At 32.5% G+C, this 20,189-nt stretch overlaps 2 protein-coding genes across 3 annotated transcripts in view; one reads left to right on the top strand and one right to left on the bottom strand.

Annotated features, from left to right (window-relative positions):
* The first annotated feature begins 951 nt into the window (after positions 1-951).
* LOC132752350 (3-[(3aS,4S,7aS)-7a-methyl-1,5-dioxo-octahydro-1H-inden-4-yl]propanoyl:CoA ligase-like) lies at positions 952-5,875 on the top strand. The gene is made up of 3 exons (XM_060742662.1): positions 952-1,171; positions 2,853-3,976; positions 4,864-5,875. Exons 2-3 carry the CDS (start codon positions 2,863-2,865, stop codon positions 5,427-5,429), a joined length of 1,680 nt encoding a protein of 559 aa, XP_060598645.1. The 5' UTR covers positions 952-1,171; positions 2,853-2,862; the 3' UTR covers positions 5,430-5,875.
* A 5,233-nt stretch (positions 5,876-11,108) lies between these two features.
* Positions 11,109-20,189, bottom strand: part of LOC132752347 (synaptotagmin-2-like) — a 30,372-nt gene continuing 21,291 nt past the window's right edge. For both annotated transcript variants that reach the window (XM_060742660.1, XM_060742659.1), the window contains exons 2-6: positions 18,533-18,842; positions 16,509-16,702; positions 14,085-14,603; positions 13,489-13,606; positions 11,109-12,515 (exon numbers count right to left, since the gene is read on the bottom strand). In XM_060742660.1, coding sequence (XP_060598643.1) covers positions 12,208-12,515; positions 13,489-13,606; positions 14,085-14,603; positions 16,509-16,702; positions 18,533-18,755 — 1,362 coding nt within the window. In that variant the 5' untranslated portion in view covers positions 18,756-18,842 and the 3' untranslated portion in view covers positions 11,109-12,207. The remainder of the gene's footprint in view (positions 12,516-13,488; positions 13,607-14,084; positions 14,604-16,508; positions 16,703-18,532; positions 18,843-20,189) is intronic.

The raw sequence follows: 20,189 nt of genomic DNA, 5'->3' as shown, positions 1-20,189 counted from the left end.
GTGCTATTTCATACAAATTATATAACCTTTGTAAGTCCTATAAATTCACCAATAACTAATTGTGAATATGAATACTATAAACAAAAATCCTGATGCAGGTACCTGTAATATGTAGGGTTCTTAAATGTTATATGATGGTGAACTGATGATCACCTCATTGGCTAAAGTAAAAGATACTTAAAGAGGTTTGAGATTAGATTCTTTATTTTAAGACGCCAGGAGAGTTAAACAAAAGAGTGTTGTGTTTTTCTAAGGTGGATTTGGAGCTGGTTTAATTATTGAATTTCAGCCAAATTTGACAGAAATCTGAAATGAAGACTTAAGTTAATATATGTAAATCTTTTTATAAATATATATTTTTATTGAAACTCAAAGACCTATTGACTGCCTTTGGGTTTGAGAACTGGTTTGTCCACGATAACACTCAAATTTTGTCCATTCCTGGTCTAACTGGATTGAATGAAAAGCATAAGTTGGCATGCTTTCATTATACATTTAAACACTAAAACTGCAAATTATATTATATCAATATTTTTAAATGAATGAAAAAATGACATATTGTAACTATTATTTAATATATCTGAAAGGATGATAGTTTTACATACAACATATACTCTGATATATGTATCACGTGATTTGTATCAACAGGCGAGGTATATTTAATTAACTTTTTTTTGCTTGTTTATTTCTGCCGTTTCATGCGCGTTTTCGTTTTATTTTGTTGTATTCTCACACTTATTTAACCTTATAGTATTAAGAAACACTGACAAAACCTAGCTGTGCTCACTTTTAGTTACACCTTTCTAACAGTATCTTTTTTGCCACTTTATTTTTTTCGCTTGAACTTTTGAACACTGCATGCTATGAATGATAACAGAAGGTAACCGACCGGCAAAAAAATGTTTCCGAGGTCAGTCTATTTTTGGAACACTCCTAATCTACGCAGAACTTCAATGATGATATTATGTCTGAGCATGAGATATTAACATCCTTGACCGACATCTACTTAAAATCTTAATTTCATTTAGGTTTTTTCATTCACGAGTTGCGCACGTGCTAGGATTTAATTTAGTGATTTTGGTCTGTTGTGCAGCATTTATAAAACAAAAAATACGTTTTGCCCAGATATTAATGTTGTTGTACGCAGACGGATTGGTTTGCTAAGATAAGTGTAAGTAAGCGTTTTTTTATAAAAGCTAACATTGTTGATTTATACGTAATGTATTTATTTTGAGACTAAATTCATTATTATAATACTGATTTCACTTCAAAAGTGTTTTTTTTTCTTTAAATTCAAATGCGCGTACATGTTCATTTTAATAATTGTCTTCCTATATGTATCGCAGACTGCTCTTAAAATGTATGAAATATCTGATATCTGTAGTTAACAAAATTATTTTTCAAATTCTGGAAAAAGTTCTAAAATACCTGTATGAAAGAAACGTATTTATTTATTTCCTTCAGTGGAAATGCTGCATGGAAGAAATTATTGCTAGACTGTAAAAACCTACTAAGCAGCATAGTCACGTTGCTTCGGAACATTGTATTTTGTTGACATACAATGCATGCGTGTTAAATATAGACATTTTATATAACTATTTCAAGAATCAACTTAAAATTATGGAAACAACGTTACTTACCGTTTATAAATTTTATAAAAATATTTCATTATAATAATGAACCTAAATATATTTTTCTAAAGATCCTGTATGTTCTAATTACATAATTATACATAATCTCATTACAAAGCATGAAAGTGTGGTTTCATTACAAAAGTTACATTAATCCTGTCCCTTTCGTCAAAATGGCCCCACACTAGGGACAATTTGTTTACATAAGCTATATATAGGAAATGCAATTCGTTTGTTAAGAAAATGCATATGCCTTTACTTGTTTTACAAATACAAATTTTAAAATTGCCCCTTACATAAACTTGTATAGTTAAAATGTCTTAAAATTTTCTTCACGGAAAGTACATTGTCCAGAACACAGATTATTAGTTGAAGCAACACCTTGCATTAATCATGCCCCTGGGGTAAAAATGGCCACACTCCGGATTTTAGTTTATACAGACTTTTATGGGAAAAACATGTATACAGTTTTCTTTTGTGAAACTACAATGCCAAGAGCTTGAATATTTGACATGCAAATTTTAATAGTGGATCTGAACATGACACTAGGGTCAAAACAGGTCCCCGCCCAAGGGTCACTTAGTCTATACAGAGTTGTATAGCAAAACATTCTTACAATCTTCTTCTCCAGAAGTACAATGCCCAAACTAATTTGCTTGTTATGAAGAATCACCTTGTCTACAAAAGTTATATAAATAATGCCCCAAGGGTAAAAATTAGCCCCATCCCGGAGTTAACTTAGTGTACAAGTCAATATATATCAATATATTACTTTTGCAGACCATTTATGAATAAATGTTTTAGGGAATCATTTTATTCAAACAAAACTACATATACACTTCTTTCTTTGTCAAAATATCTTCCTAAATACAAGAATATCTCTGTTTGTGAGACAGATACCTAAAATATTTTCTATATAATATGTTTGATAAGATATTAATTTAAAAAAATAAATAACGACGCTACTCTAAAGTTGATGATATTTTGAATGTACTTTTGACCGGAGATCTTATAATGCAATAAATTATGTTGTTGTTGTTGTTGTTGTTTATGTCTCTTACTTTTACAAATTAGGTTGCAGTGTTAAGTTTGTGTGTATAAGTCTCCTTGATGTCTGAAAGTGTTTCATACAATTGAGAAAATAATATTATTATTATTGATGACCAAATTTCTCTAAAAGCTATATCTTACTTAATAAAGTGTGTAATTTTTTCTCGACAGCGGTGCTAAAATGGAGGAAAATCAAGGTTTGAGCTACTCTTGTTGTCCTTCAACCACTCCTTACATTTATGGGACATTTCCTGACAGACTACGACACCTAGCGGCTGCAGACCCGGACAGAGAAGCGTTTGTTTTCTACGATTTTAGCAAACAAAGAAAAAGTCTTACAAGAAAACAACTATTAGATCAAGCTACCATTGCTGCAGAAAACTTTGTAAAGTATGGTGTCGAAAAAGGGTCAACAGTTGCAATATGCATGACTAATTCCTTAGAAATGTTGACATCAAACTTAGGCGTGATTATGGCGGGAGGCGTACCATTTTATGTATCAACAAATCTCAAGGACGGAAGTGATTTAGCAGAGTTTATCAACAACTTCGAGGCGAAGCTCCTTATAATAGATACTAATAAAGGAGATGAAAATTGGAAAGTCCTTGAAAATATTTGGCCTGAAAGTCAGAGTCGGTCAAAGGTTGCGTCATGTCTAGAAATGGTTATTTGTAACGGAAATATAGACAGGGAAACTGAAACAAGAAAGAGCCTTTCTTCGTTTCAACAGAAGAATTCGGACACAAATATAAAACTTCCAAATATTCAGCCTGAAGACAAGTTGACTTACTTTTGTACTTCCGGCTCAACTGGTAAGCCAAAAGTAATTGTTTGCACACATTTTGGGGCTTTGAATTGGACGAAATCTTCTAATAAACATGTGAACATCACTGAGAAAAGTGTGTTTTTCTGTGATCGTACAATTAGTTGGGCCCTTGGATTTCCACGTACTTACGTAACAGATGGCGCCACCCGAGTTTTTGTTGACACGAAATTGAGTATTGCTGGACAACATAGCGAATTCCTTGCTGACGTCATAGAACGAGAATGCTGTGACGTTGTTTATTTACCTATCTATATGGTCGTTGATATGCTGAATAAACCAGAAGTCTCAAACAAGTTCAACAAAGTGAAAACCATATTCTTGGGCGGTGAAAGGATACAATATACCCACTATCAAGCTTTGAAAGCACGCTTTTGCAATGATGTTTTAGCGTTATATGGAACAACAGAGATTGGGATAGCGAGTTTTTTCAGTGGTGTAAGTGGGGATGATTTCGAGGACGGCATGATAGGTATGTATACATAATGAAGTTGTTTTCAAAAGTACCTCATATATATATCAACTGGGTACAACCTTTAAATTTCACAGCCGTTCAAAAACTTTACTAATTTTCTACAACGAATTAAACATTAAAAAAGCAACACAAAAATTAGTAAATCCGCTTAACAACGACTGCGCAAAGTGATACATTTTTTTCTATTTTTCGTGACCACGAGCGATCTTTCTTTTAAAGAATGTCATGGCCACGAGTTCACGTGACCACGCCCATGCCTTTCGTCTCGATTCGTTTTATCTTTATTTTTATTATCACGTAGGGACGACAGTCGACAGTGAATTTCTGAATGTCTTTTCCTGTTTTTCTTCTGTTCTTCTTCATCTTCTATTTATCATCATCATCATCATCATTATTCTAGTGTTCTCAATTAGTAAATAAGAAAGATTTCTCGCATGTCACTTCTGCGGTTCAGTAAACAAACACAGAGATATTCTGTTATAGGCCCCTGCCGCAAACAGGCCATCCATACTACTAAACATTTTCACGGTAGTGGGACAGATGTGTCATTCATAAACATGTTTTGTAACAATTTCCACATATTAGATTATAAAGATCCCATTTACAATCAATGCTAAATGAAATAAACCTAATTTTAATAGAATTTTTCTGAATCATGTGGAAACACGTTTTATGAGTGACACTGAAGTAATGCCACATTCGTTTTACAATATTAATATATACATATATAAATTACTGAGAGATTTGACAAGGGCGGAGCAAAGTAGGCATGATCTGACGACCAAGTGTCTTTGTATTTATCAGCTTTCATTAAGATATAGAAGAGAAATGTATATTGTATATATTTGTATTTAAACATGCACTTATCTATAGTATTCTTACAGGAAAACCGATGGAAGGTTACGAGTTTAAAGTAGTTGATGAAAACGGAGATGTTGTTCCGATTGGTACAAAAGGTGAGCTGTGTGTTAGAAGCCCTTTTAGATTTGTTACTTACTGGGGGATGAAAGAATTGTTCCGGGAGGTAGTCGACACACAAGATTGGTTCCATACGGGTGACATGGCTCACTTTCGCCAGGATGGGAACTGTGTTGTTGATGGACGGAAAAAAGAGATGATTTCAATTGGAACTAATAAGTTCTTTCCTTGGTCTATTGAAAACGTTCTGAAAAACATACCAGCAGCTGAAAACGTATTTGCGGTCGGTGTACCGGATACAAGGCTAGGCCAAGTTTTTTGCGCATGTTTATTACCTAAACAAGGCGCATTCTTGACGGAGTGTGATATTAAAAAGTTTTGCGATGAAATGTTTCTGGAGCAATCAACTGCTTTTGGAGTTACCGTCAAGCCGTTGTACCACATTATTTTAGACAAGGTACCTCTGACTGCCACTGGGAAGATTGACAGACGAACAATAGGACTGCTGGCAAAAGAAAAACTTGGACTCTAAAATCTTTGAACTCATCCCTTTAAGAGAGAAACGCAAGCTTTTAGAATTAGTCAAAGTTGAATCATGATGGGAAAATTACACTGTAAGATTCTTTTTCGTGTATAGTTATATTACACATGATTATGACTTAATCATGTTTAAAATATTTAATGTTGAAGCAACTGAGATTGTTAAAACGTTTTGTTATTTAGGTATTTGTTTCAATAACAAAAGGATCCCTGAGTGCAGCGAAGCCCAGATAGCTAATTTTAAACTAGAATGTGTGTTATTTACCGATATGAGGAAAAAGTATATTGATAGACGCTTTTGGACAAGACCTAGTATGTTCAAATTCATACTTCTTGTATTTATTCAGAAAATAAGAATATTCTAGGAACCTTAGACGATATATTAATGTTTTTAATATTCGAAATTCGGTCTTATATGTGAATTAGAGATATTCAAATAAACCATTAGATAGATGATGTTATTATATGTATGTAGTCATATAAGTATGCCAATTTGTAATAAACATCTCAATGAGAAATGTATTGATTTCATTTGAATTTTTACATGTATTTTTATCACAAATATGTTAGTATATATCTTAAACACATGACTACCTGGTAAATAATAAATTAAGTAATATAATCATGTATGTTCGAATACCATATATTATCTGTCTTAAAGTTTCGTTTCGGTAAGACTGTCTTAATATGGGATTTGTATTAAAATAGAAATGTATATAATATAATCTATGTCTCTTGCTTCAACAGTGAGGTAAAATATGTAAATAAACTGATTTAGTACAATATATTATATATAATGATTTATGTACTTTTATAATTTTTAGTTCGGTGCCGTCCGGGTGCCCTACTGGTGTGACTGGATTGTGGGGGGGGGGGGTCGGGCTGCGTTCTGTGACCGTTGCTTTGCCTATTAATATAAGCACTATTCGTTATCTTGTAAATATACTGTTATACTGTTATTATGTCATCATCAGGAAGTTGCAAATGGTATATAATTACGTCAATTTTTCTAAGTTCAAATCAAATCTGAACTTAAGCACAAACGTTTATTTCACACACCGATTAATAAAAAAAAGTGATAAGGGATATACCTTTATGCAAGAATAGCGCAAATGTACAGTTTCATCCATTGAAATTTGTGAATACGTCCTCGTGCTTCTGTAGTCGTTAAAGGGACTCCACTGAGGTTTAAAAGTCTAAAAACATAACATTTCTTACTTAATTTCTTACATAAATGAGCTGGGGCACTTTAAACAGAAATATATGCAAAGACAGTTGGTTAAGAAATATACTTTGAAATAAATTGAAAATCGTATTTTTATGCTTTTCTTAGCCTAATTTGAGCGGAAAGCGTTTAAACGCTTTTCAGTTTGGGTCAGTTTTTTACAATTTGAATAATATTTCTGGAAAAACGGTGTGCGCAAATGATCTGAAATTTTGCACAAAGATTAGTGGTCTAAACCTACACCAAATGGTACAATTATCTGGAAAAAATATTTTCAGTCCCATCATGTTAAAAAACCTCAGTGGAGTTCCTTGAAGGAATGAAAAATAGTACAGTAAAAACCCTCAGCATATATATAAGAAAAAAAACATATGCAAGATTTACTAAATGTCTTATTTTGTTGTTTTCTTAAAAGCAGTAAAGGTGAACTAAATGTGTATTAAACTGCTGTGTCAACAGATTTGATAGTGCTCCTATTAACTTATAGCTTCTTACTAAATTTAGCTAAACGAAATAAATTCTCTATAAACTAAACTTTATATTGATGGTTTTTAAAATATAATTGTTTTGCAGTTACTTCCACAGGGGCTTCTGTCATTTTTTTCTTTTCCCTAACAAGGGATACAACTCAAAATTGCTCAATTCATGAAAAAGTAAATAGAACGCAGTATACGACAGCTTTTTTCTTTTGATTGTTGGACACTCATAAAAGAATCGATAATTCAAAAAAATGATTCACTTTGATACATGCACAAGATATTATTAAAAACATTTTTATATATAAATTTAATAAAATAAGAACAAAGTTCCCTGTGGTTACTTCATGTTCAATGACCATTGCACAGATTTGTTTCAAAGGTAAGTAACTCGTATTGATTGTTATTTAGTAATAAATTTGGTTAGCGCCCATTTAGACTGTTTAGACAAATTCGTAAACCATATCTAAAAGTAATTTTTCATCAATAATGGTTAAAACATAACAGGTCTTTTCATGTATTAGCAATCATCCAATAACATCGATGTTCACTGGATCTCACTAATAAACTATAATTATTGTAGAAATAGAATCAAGGCTACATTCTAGTTTTTTCTTAAACATAACCAAGGCAAGATTGACTGTTTGACTTTCCAGTAAAATTTCGTAAAAATAGTACAATGATTCAGACGATTTTAATTGTCTGAGAAATCAGAAGACACCGGATATTTTTAGACCTCTAGTGCTATCTACCCTGGTAAATTTAGCCGAGTGAGCGACATAGCATTGACCCAATAACAGTCACGTGACTGTGCACAACTTGTAGTTATTTATACATTTATTTCTATAAAGGTCAGTCAAAATCCTATCAAATATACATGCACAACGCACATTTTGTTCCAGTTAAAATGCTATTTCATTGGAAATTAGTTTATCATTGGATGTCAAAGACGGATTATCGTTACGAATAAGATAAGATCTATTTCAATTAAAGGTTTGCGATGGTTTAATGAATATTTTCGTGATAAATTTGTCGTGCAATGCACCCAATACATGATTTTCAAACACGTTAATAACGGGTTAAAATGAGACAATAGCATGGGCTTTAACTGAGGGAAAAACATACTCGATAGAAACGTTTAATATAGCACAAATGTCATAATTTAAGTGTAAATATAGGACGAATCTCGTAGATACATTAAATATAGCACGAATATCATAATTTAAGTGTTAATATAAGACGAATCTCGTAGAAACATTACATATAGCACGAATATCATAATTCAAGTGTTTATATAAGACGAATCTCGTAGAAACATTAAATATAGGACGAATATAATAATTTAAGTGTTAATGTAGGACGAATCTCGTAGAAGCATTAAATATAGCACGAATGCCATAATTTAAGTGCTAATATAAGACGAATCTCGTAGAAGCATCAAATATAGCACGAATGCCATAATTTAAGTGTTAATATAAGACGAATCTCGTAGAAGCATCAAATATAGCACGAATGCCATAATTTAAGTGTTAATGTAGGACGAATCTCGTAGAAGCATCAAATATAGCACGAATATCATAATCTCGTAGAAGCATTAAATATAGCACGAATATCATAATTTAAGTGCTAATATAGGACGAATCTCGTAGAAGCATTAAATATAGCACGAATATCATAATTTAAGTGTTAATATAGGACGAATCTCGTAGAAGCATTAAATATAGCACGAATATCATAATTTAAGTGTTAATATAGGACGAATCTCGTAGAAGCATTAAATATAGCACGGATGTCATAATTTAAGTGCTAATATAGGACGAATCTCGTAGAAGCATTAAATATAGCACGAATGTCATAATTTAAGTGCTAATATAGGACGAATCTCGTAGAAGCATCAAATATAGCACGAATGTCATAAATTTAAATGTTAATATAGGACGAATCTCGTAGAAGCATCAAATATAGCACGAATGTCATAATTTAAATGTTAATATAGGACGAATCTCGTAGAAGCATCAAATATAGCACGAATGTCATACTTTAAGTGCTAATATAGGACGAATCTCGTAGAAGCATCAAATATAGCACGAATGTCATAATTTAAGTGCTAATATAGGACGAATCTCGTAGAAGCATTAAATATAGCACGGATGTCATAATTTAAGTGCTAATATAGGACGAATCTCGTAGAAGCATCAAATATAGCACGAATGTCATAATTTAAATGTTAATATAGGACGAATCTCGTAGAAGCATTAAATATAGCACGAATGTCATAATTTAAGTGCTAATATAGGACGAATCTCGTAGAAGCATCAAATATAGCACGAATGTCATAATTTAAATGTTAATATAGGACGAATCTCGTAGAAGCATCAAATATAGCACGAATGTCATAATTTAAATGTTAATATAGGACGAATCTCGTAGAAGCATCAAATATAGCACGAATGTCATACTTTAAGTGCTAATATAGGACGAATCTCGTAGAAGCATCAAATATAGGACGAATGTCATAATTTAAATGTTAATATAGGACGAATCTCGTAGAAGCATCAAATATAGGACGAATGTCATAATTTAAATGTTAATATAGGACGAATCTCGTAGAAGCATCAAATATAAGCACGAATGTCATAATTTAAATGTTAATATAGGACGAATCTCGTAGAAGCATCAAATATAGCACGAATGTCATACTTTAAGTGCTAATATAGGACGAATCTCGTAGAAGCATCAAATATAGCACGAATGTCATAATTTAAGTGCTAATATAGGACGAATCTCGTAGAAGCATTAAATATAGCACGAATGTCATAATTTAAGTGCTAATATAGGACGAATCTCGTAAAAGCATCAAATATAGGCACGAATGTCATAATTTAAATGTTAATATAGGACGAATCTCGTAGAAGCATTAAATATAGCACGAATGTCATACTTTAAGTGCTAATATAGGACGAATCTCGTAGAAGCATCAAATATAGCACGAATGTCATACTTTAAGTGCTAATATAGGACGAATCTCGTAGAAGCATCAAATATAGCACGAATGTCATACTTTAAGTGCTAATATAGGACGAATCTCGTAGAAGCATCAAATATAGCACGAATGTCATAATTTAAATGTTAATATAGGACGAATCTCGTAGAAGCATCAAATATAGCACGAATGTCATAATTTAAATGTTAATATAGGACGAATCTCGTAGAAGCATCAAATATAGCACGAATGTCATACTTTAAGTGCTAATATAGGACGAATCTCGTAGAAGCATCAAATATAGCACGAATGTCATAATTTAAGTGCTAATATAGGACGAATCTCGTAGAAGCATTAAATATAGCACGAATGTCATAATTTAAGTGCTAATATAGGACGAATCTCGTAAAAGCATCAAATATAGCACGAATGTCATAATTTAAATGTTAATATAGGACGAATCTCGTAGAAGCATTAAATATAGCACGAATGTCATAATTTAAGTGCTAATATAGGACGAATCTCGTAGAAGCATCAAATATAGCACGAATGTCATAATTTAAATGTTAATATAGGACGAATCTCGTAGAAGCATCAAATATAGCACGAATGTCATAATTTAAATGTTAATATAGGACGAATCTCGTAGAAGACGAATGTCAGGGTAACGTTAAATATAAGCTTTACATTACTTATTCCTAAAGGATTTGACATAAGTACTATGTAGGACCTTTTGACATTACTATTATTATATAATTATAAGGGTTTGCCATATATATTATTATATTATTTTTCATTTTAGTTCACATCTAACATCTTACGGTCTAGAAACATTAACTAGCAAAGTCGTGTTTACTTTTTAAAATAAATATCAAAATCGAAAAATAAGGATGCTATAATGTCGGACATATGGTTATTCCGGCGCAGAGTATATACAAACTGAAAACTACTACTACTAGAGGGCCTATATGAAGGACAAGAAGACTGTGATATGGTATGATTTATTGTGGATGGATTTTACAATGACACCAACATGTTAACCGGTATACAATGCCCTACAACGTTAATAAATTTTATTTACACAACAGAAAAATAACAACGTCAACATTTATCAATAACAAAAACTATACAAAATGCAACAAATCTTTTTGTCGCGTTTTATTCAGAAACAACTGAAAGGTAATTTTAATTCTATATATTTCTTATTTTAATTGTATTCTGATGCTGTTTGAAATATACAGTTATTTTGAAGTTACTTCACTTTCCCTGAGCATTCGAAATAACTAGCTATGTTAACGTCGATCTGTCAAAGGTCAATTAATAGATACAATTATAACCCATTAAAACTATTCTTCTTATTATTATCATTATATAACATTGCAATTTTAAAGCTGCATGCCTCCAGATGAGCCAAAAATAATTCAAGAACATCAAACTTGAGAAAAATGTTCTAAGATAAGGTAAAATAATGAAAATTTAAGTAATTATTTACAAATGATAAATGACTGATTTTGCAGTTTTTATCACCATATTTCAATTGCGTTTCAGGGCTATTAATTGTTTGCATATTTTGTTAAGCAATTAACGTGGATTGTTTGTGTCGTTTGCAGAGGGTAAATTCCTTTCTTTGATAATTTCACATTTTTATACTTTTAACTTCATTTTCAAAATTAGCATACATCTGGAGGCAAGCTACTTTAATGTTTGTTTACTTTCCAGCGACAAAAAGGGGTGTTTCAATACTTACAACGGGCCTATTTGATGTATTGGGAACTACTTGCAAAATTCTTTTCCTTGCTGCAAATATCCATGTTTTCCATGTGGGTAAATAATATACGTTTGGTATGTTGGTTTGAAATCGACATGATACCTGGATATTTTAAGAAAAACAAGCAGCTTCGTGGTTTACTTACTAGAGCAAAGGTTAAAATTACATCAAAAATTCACGAGGGAGTTGTCGAAAACAACCGCCTCTTGTAAGTGTATGTGTATAAACATTCTCTTGATTTTACATCTATTTTTACATCTAAAATATACATTTCACTATGTTTATATAATGTAGCAAATATATTTGGTACTAATTGGTTCAATTTTTTATTTTATATGAAGCAACAATTTTCTTCCTCGGATTATGCACCATACTCGTCCAGTGCTCTCTGGCTTCAGGGTCAAAGTTCATTCCAATATAAACTCGACCAATGATCTTGCTGGATTTATTCTCTGCGTCATAATGGCAAACAACCAATGAATAATAGATTTTCTCGACTTCAGAGTTCGGGACGTCGAATGAGAAACTCTCATTAAATACGGGATTAAGGTCAGACGCTCGAACTGTGGTCTTGACTCGTTTGAGCTGTTTTCCATCATACATGAGGTACGCCTTCACACAGGCATCTGAAATATAAGGTACAAATGTAGTTCAAAGTCGTTAGCATACTTAATTACTGATCTTTATTAATCAAAATATTATATAAGCTCGAAATGACAGTATGAATTATTTTCTTTTAGAAACTATTCATCCTCTATATAATGTGTTGCTTATTCTATCTAAGGCTTACTTAACCTTCATTGCCTGGATTGCCTGGTGCTTGTAAAGTATTTTTCATGCATTGAAATTAGGCAGTTTTCATTTCGTTTCCATATCGAAGAAATTAACATTCTGGAATAATAATATCTGTCATATTTTGCGGTTCGGATCGGAATACCCGTCCCGAGGTGACCCGCCCATTGGGCGGTAACGAGGCTTGCCGAGTTACCGACCATGGGCGGGTGACCGAGGGACGGATATTCCGATCCCAACGCAAACATATATCAGATATTTCTTCTTGCATATTCTACCATATTCCATTACATTTTAAATTCTTTATCTTTAATTTCAATGGAAATTTATATCATTACAACCGTAACTACTTTCTTACAACAGCGTATGAATTACAACTTCATTCATAACGGTAAAATGACGTCATCCTAAGCGTGCCATTGTACAGCACGCGACTCATCTGGCACCCTCATGCCAGATGAAATTTCCGGCATGGGTAAAACGCACGGAAACGCCAGTCTGATATGCAAGAAAAGGGGAGAATATAAAACAATGATAAATGGAAGTCGCGAACTGGAATAATTTGATTGAACAGAAAGTGCAACATCAGTCCCATAGCACTGGCAACATCAATGTAAACAAGCGTCTATTTCACCTGGAGCAATACAGACATCTTGATAAGCCTACCTGGACGCAAAATCAGAAAAGAAAAGATGCGAATTTGGTCGAATTTGCCGATGCAAACCCTTTTATTGTAAATAGGGAGAACAAACTTAATTCAACTATTGTAAGTAAATATGCTAAAATGAATTGCGAAATAAATCATACCTGTACTGGCGGACTTCCGGTCCATCACCTTCAAACCTTTGATAGATTCCACTGTCAGGTACATCTTCTCTGACGTAGGTAAATAACTCAAGCCTATGGATATACTTCCAAGATTCTCCTGTCAAGAATGTTCAAATTTATAAAGTTATAACTAAATTAGACAATTGAAAATGCATGCAACTCTTACTTTTACTAAATTATATTTTTACTTTATTAACGAGTAACAGTGAATAACAAGAAACTATCGAAATTTCTTATATAAATTATCTGCATCTGAGATTTGGTGTCGTTTCTGCATATGCACTATTTCAGTGTTATCTATATACCATGTACCATTTAATTTAATTATAAAAAGAGACCATGGAATTTGATATGACAATGGCTAGCTAACGAACAGGTTTAAGTAAAACTTTAAGGACTATTTTAACACATTTAGTTTGCCTAACTCAAGTTAGTGTTTCAGTGGCAGTGCCTTACATAATGTAATTCCAGGTAATAACAATATGAGTAACTTCTAAATAATGAATGATCATGTTAAAGTTAGATTACCAAAAATGCGCTATTTCGAAAACTAGAATATGCAAATTTCACTTTACCTCAACTGGAATTCTAAACTTCTCAGAAAACTTCAAATCTTTCACCGTCCATAAATCCGTTTTCTTCAAAATCACTGAAGTCTCGCCCAGTATCACGTGACGAGATAATTTATCCATATCACACAAAAGTAGGCGGAGCGTAAACAATTTCAATGTTTCCAAGTCTACGGGTATTTCAAAAGTTTCTTTGTAAGCAAGAACTTCACAGGGACGATGCATTTTTGTCTTAAATTCTTTTTCTAAGTTAATAATCACAGGTCCTTTCTCAGAATGATCGCGAAATGTGAAAAATTGCTTAGGCGTCTTGTAAATGCGGATTTTTATATACGGTGACACTAAAATGTTTTCTTCACCGGTTTTCATGTTTTTAACTTCTATAATTTTTATAGTTAGCTTCTCTTCTGAAAGACTGTAACTAAGGGTGAAGTCAATAATCGCACCTTCTATCACTGACCTCATGTCGTCATGGAGATCTCCATTTTGAAGAGTATCATGAATAATCAAGCTTTTACGTTTTATCTGAAATATAGATAAATGACAATGTAATTATGGTTTCATATCAAATTTAAAGGGGAGAATTTCTTAAAATTGAATCTTAGTAAAAAGCGTCATAACCCAAGATCTTAGAGCAGGTTAAGTCTAGTACAACAAAGAAAGACATTTTGCACATGCGCGTTCTGCATATAACATAAAATCATCGATGTACTAATGATATAATCAATTTCATAAGGATTTAACAAATGAATAAGCATTCTGTTTTAAATCATGAGATAAATTATTAATTTAGGAACTTTGCTTTGAAAGATAATGATGTAAAGGTTAGAGAAAAAAATGAATTTGAGAATCCTGGTAAGTTTTTAGAAACAAAATAAGTTATATAAGAATAAGTTTTTTATGACAGAATTCAAACAAGTTTATGTCTTACAACCATCACATATGTCTATAAACAATGCCATGCTATAACATGTCATGTAAGAAAATTGTCAGACAATTAGATATGATATCTTTCAAAATTCCCAGAGAATAATAAGGTTTCGTGGTTTAGGGTCACAAGTCTTATGACTTTACTGAATATTAGAGAATAATATTAAATTAAGTGCCTTTGTTTGAGGTATTTTATATCATAGACGAAAATTCCATGTCTTTGTTTTAAGGCAGATAATTGAAATTTTGTACCTTTATTTCAGATCAGAGGATAATGTTACATGACCTTGTTTGAAGTCCGAGAACAAGGTTTCAAGTTTTTATTTAAAGACACAAAATTCCCGTCTCTAAATGATGTCAGAAAAAAACAGATAAAATTATATTTTAAGATCGTTGAATTTGGCTAGAAAGGTTTTGTTCATGTCTATAACTGACGTCAAAGGAATGTTCTATGTGTATATAATAATACCAGAGAATTATTTCGTGTATTTCAATAATGTCCAAAGAATATTTTTGTAACAATGTGAGAGAGTATTTTGAAAAAATATTTTAACAATGTAAAAGAATATTTTAACAATGCCAAAAAGTATTTCAATAAATATTTTAACATCGTCAATCAATATTTCAACATTGTCAAATAATACTTCATTAAATTCAAAGAATACAATTATTGTTCAGTAAGGTTTTTTTGTTGTATATTCTTTTCCCTACTTTTTCGTCCAATTAGAATTCCTTAATTTCAAAATTTCTGGCAGTTTATTTCGCATAAACAGTCCTCAGTCGGGTCTATCTGGATAAACACTAACCGTGCCTACGAAAAGTAGACCAGCATATAAGTAAGTTGATTGCTAATACAATAAAAAAAGAAAAGAAAAGTATATCGCTACTTGTACCCCGCTCCTTTTGAGCTTTTTAGATAGTATTTTTCTTCTTGTGAGCTTCTAACTATTAATTAAGATTTAAGAGAATATCATGTTTGTAAACAATGTGGTTAGGTTTATTGTCTTTAAACAAACAATACGTGTATTTCATTTCATTAAACTTTAAAAAAAAAGGTTTTTATGTCTGAGAATAAGGTTTCGTGTCTTCAAACAATTACAGAAAACAAGTTTTTTTCAAGCATTCAAACAATGTCAAAGAATGGAAAAATTTCTTTGTCTCTTGGTTGTTTGTTTGTTGTTGTTTTGTTTTTTGTTCGCACAATAAGAAGATGTTTTATGTTGTTGACGCCAGATCAATATTCCTCAATGCCATAACAATAAATTTAAAAAATAAAAACATGAAAGGCCAGACGTGTATGCTTTCCTTCCATTTTAAACTTTTGCTAGAAACACGAATATGGACGCCTGAATAATTGAAGTTGTTAAATGAAATGTTACTTGATGACCGATTTAAAAATTCTAAACAATGCGCTTTTGTCTGAGAGATCATATCAGTTTTCCAAGCTGTACGTAAAAACACAGAGTTTAAACTTTCAAAACTTAGACGATACATTCAAACCTTTTCTAGCTTGATCACTTCAAGTCCACTCCCGGTATCAGACGACCAATCAGACTGCTCCCGTTCTTTGATGAGATCTAAAGGTTTCCATTTGATTGGTCCAGAATCGGTAGCGTCAGGAGGAGGTGCGCTGTAGAAGTAATCTGACTCGGTCGATCCATAACTTCCCTTGCTGGATGTTGACTTCTGAGAACCTGTCGAAGAAAATCAAAAGAATTTCACACAGCGGTAACTTCCCTTAAATTATAAAGAAGGGGATGCAGCTGTGGAGAGGCGTTAAATATTAAAGGCGCATGAAGCTGCAGTTATGATTTGTTTTTGTTTCTGTAGAATGGGCCAATAAATATTTTATAATGTGGTAATAATGGATATAGAACATATAAGATGCTTATTACCTAAAGAAATTAGCACTGAATGTTGAATAATTTGTGATAAAGATAGCAAAATGTAAACAAAGTAGTATTTTGACTTCCGTACAAAATGCTAAGACTCACTGGAGCAATATACAAAAGAGGCAAAATAATTGGCTCAGCTTTATTGCCAATCAGTAACATTTTGTACACTGTAACTGGACATCCAAAATAAAAAGCTTTTGGAAAGTAATAACTTTTTGAGGCTTACTGGGCCTTTCAAGAAAATCAAAAAGAGATTGTTCTGTTTGGTTTGTTGAGTATAGAACATTGTACACAGTTAACAATATTTGTGAGGTGTGGTTTTGTTGAGATGAAAACAAAATACTGTCATATTATTGCAGATCTAATTCATTCCAATATTTTAATAACTATTTCAACACAATAAAAATCTTGTATTTTATACACACCCATGAGAAGACTTTATGCCCCCCCCCAAGACCTGTCAAGTTAGTTAATTACATTCGCGACATGTTTAGCACTGAATTCTTTTTGTGACAAACAGGGATTGAGTTTAACTTTGAGTGCGAGGTATACTAGTATGTACGTACAAAGTTTATAACTTTATTCACAATGTTTTTAACACATGGTAAAGTTCAAAATATCACAAAATATAAAATTATTGACTTAGGGTGTGGCTTTGATTTGCTTAAAGGGGAAAATGCTATATATTTGAGCCGCGTCACGACAAAACCAAAATAGTGCGTTTGCGACCAGCATGGATCCAGACCAGCCTGCGCATCCGCGCAGTTTGATCAGGATCCATGCTGTTCGTTTACCAACCCTATTACAAGTAACTGATAGCGAACAGCATGGATCCTGATCAGACTGCGCGAATGCGCAGGCTGGTCTGGATCCATGCTGGTTGCAAACCCATTATGTTGGTTTTGTCGTGACGCAGCTCATATACTGATCTATTCAAACTAAAGACACAAAAGAATTGATTCCTTCTTTAGAGTGATGAAAAGAACAGCAGATGTTAAACGATTGATGGTGATTAAAAATGTAATATAACATACACGGATTGGTATAAAATATCACCCAATCGACTTATATTGACGTAATTATACAACTTGTTTTTCCTACAAAATATGTCACCGAATATTCATCAGAAATAAAGTTGTTGATTGTATCTTGCAGCAAAATGGATGGAAACCTAATATGTTCTCTGTTGTTGCAATAATTGATTAAACCATCATATAACAGATTATTACATGGTAATTACGAAAAAAAATGTCACTCAGGCTTCATTTATGTCGCGAATACAATATATTTATAGTGGATAAACAAAATGACTGTGTACCATGTCTTGCAATTAAACTTGTTTATACAATGTATATAACTTTCTTGGGACCCTTTATATTTTATCTTGTGTCCTTAAAAACACCGAACAACAACAGGAAGTGGACTCGTTTATCCATTGTGATATAGTTCTTCCGTCTCTTCTAGTTTTTTTCGTCTCAGTTCATTTTTACCGTCATGTAATTCTTTTAACGCAAAAAAATTAAGTATGAAATACCTATTAATAATAATTTACAATAATTAACATCGTTTAGAAAAATTAAAAATGTGTATTTATTATCCGACGATCAAATATTGATGTGAGAAACTTACCGAATTTCTTACTCTTCGCTTGTTTCTTTTTCCTCTCCTCTGCATCATCGTCATCAAAGCAGATACCATGGCAGAAACACTCGGGACACAGAAAGCATACCATACACACCGATACCAACAGAAGGAAGCCGATTGCACCGCCGGAAATGGCCACCTTATCCCAGAAAGTTAGATAAATAAACTCCACGTTTGTTCCATTTAATGGAGCGTTCGTAGACGCCATGACTCCGTGATCTGAACCCTTCTATGATTTGATGTATCACTAAATGGCATCATCCAGTCCCTTCATGCAATTATGAATCATGCACTTCTAAAAATAGTTCAAAGAAAAACGCAAATTAACAAAAAAGGGAAAATAATTAAATATTTTTGTTGGCTTCTGTTCTCTGTAAGGAAAGTAATCAAAGAGGGATACCTGTAAAGTACGTGATATGTTTAACACGTGTGTCATGATCATACGTTACTTAACAATATAGTTGTAATCCTCTTTTGATAAAATTGGACTGAATATCCAAACATCTATCTGGCTATGATATCAAACATTGTGCTGAAGATCAGTAGTTTAGTTTATACTAATTTATGATAGTATATAGTTCAATTATGTTGCAAGCTATACGTTTATTGAAACACTTTCAAATCCGTTCCTGGAACCAACCAGTACTAAACAATGCTTGCTCATGGAAACAACGGTTTGTCTCTGACAGGGTTTGAACCAACGCGACCAGCAATCCATAGATTACTAGTCCGACGTGTTAACCACTCGACTACGCCGCCACTTATAAAATACTTTAGTAGTTTATCACAGTGTACCCAGACCAGTCTTATAAACCCTTCTATCTCGCTGAATTTTTAATATTCTAATGGAAAGAGACGTAGAAATGTTGGCTGAATTTTAAGTATTCTAATGCAAAGAAACAGAAATGTTGGCTGAATTTTAAGTTTTCTAACGGAATAGGACATAGAAATATTGGCTGAATTTTAAGTAGTCTAATGGAAAGAGACATAGAAATGTTGGCTGAATTTTAAGTTTTCTAATGGAAAGAGACATAGAAATGTTGGCTGAATTGAAAGAGACACAGAAATGTTGGCTGAAGTTTAATATTCTGATGGAAAGAGGAAAAGAATTGTTGGCTGAATTTTAAGTATTCTAACGGAAAGAGACACAGCAATGTTGGCTGAATTTTAACTATTTTAATGGAAAGAGACATATAAATGTTGGCTGATTTTTAATATTCTGATGGAAAGAGACAGAGAAATGGTGGCTGAATTTTTAATACATGTATTCTAATGGAAAGAGACGACAAATATTAAACTACAGCCGGACTGGTCGCTCTTGACAGGTTTTTAATACATGTAGTTGATATATCATACAATTTGCAATTTTATAGTTGGCAAAAACTATGCATCTTGGAGGGATAATTTGTGCAGTCAGCAATTGAGTGGCTAATTGCTTCAAATAATCACACTATTCCTCCTTTCCGTCAAACTTCGGAAAAAAAATTACTGGTAATCGGTAATGTATTCCGAATGTCACGTATTTACTGTATTGACAGGGGAAATAACCACAGTGCGGAGTTACAAGAATGGTTACTTCCCTTACTGTATTAATGAAAATTAGATCATATATTTTACGCGAATAAATGATTAATGTTTAACG

This window comes from Ruditapes philippinarum, unplaced genomic scaffold, assembly GCF_026571515.1.
Source record: "Ruditapes philippinarum isolate M1 unplaced genomic scaffold, ASM2657151v2 ctg717_1_1_1_1, whole genome shotgun sequence".
In the NCBI taxonomy this organism is placed as follows: Eukaryota; Metazoa; Mollusca; class Bivalvia; order Venerida; family Veneridae; genus Ruditapes; species Ruditapes philippinarum.
The sequence above is the reverse complement of the archived record's forward strand: the minus strand, read 5'-3'. Positions and strand labels throughout refer to the sequence as shown.

Excerpts from the sequence above, each read along its gene's own strand:
- LOC132752350 (XM_060742662.1), top strand. The coding sequence starts at position 2,863 with ATGGAGGAAAATCAAGGTTTGAGCTACTCTTGTTGTCCTTCAACCACT. Across the intron at positions 3,977-4,863 it reads TTTCGAGGACGGCATGATAG|GAAAACCGATGGAAGGTTAC; the intron begins GTATGTATACAT and ends GTATTCTTACAG.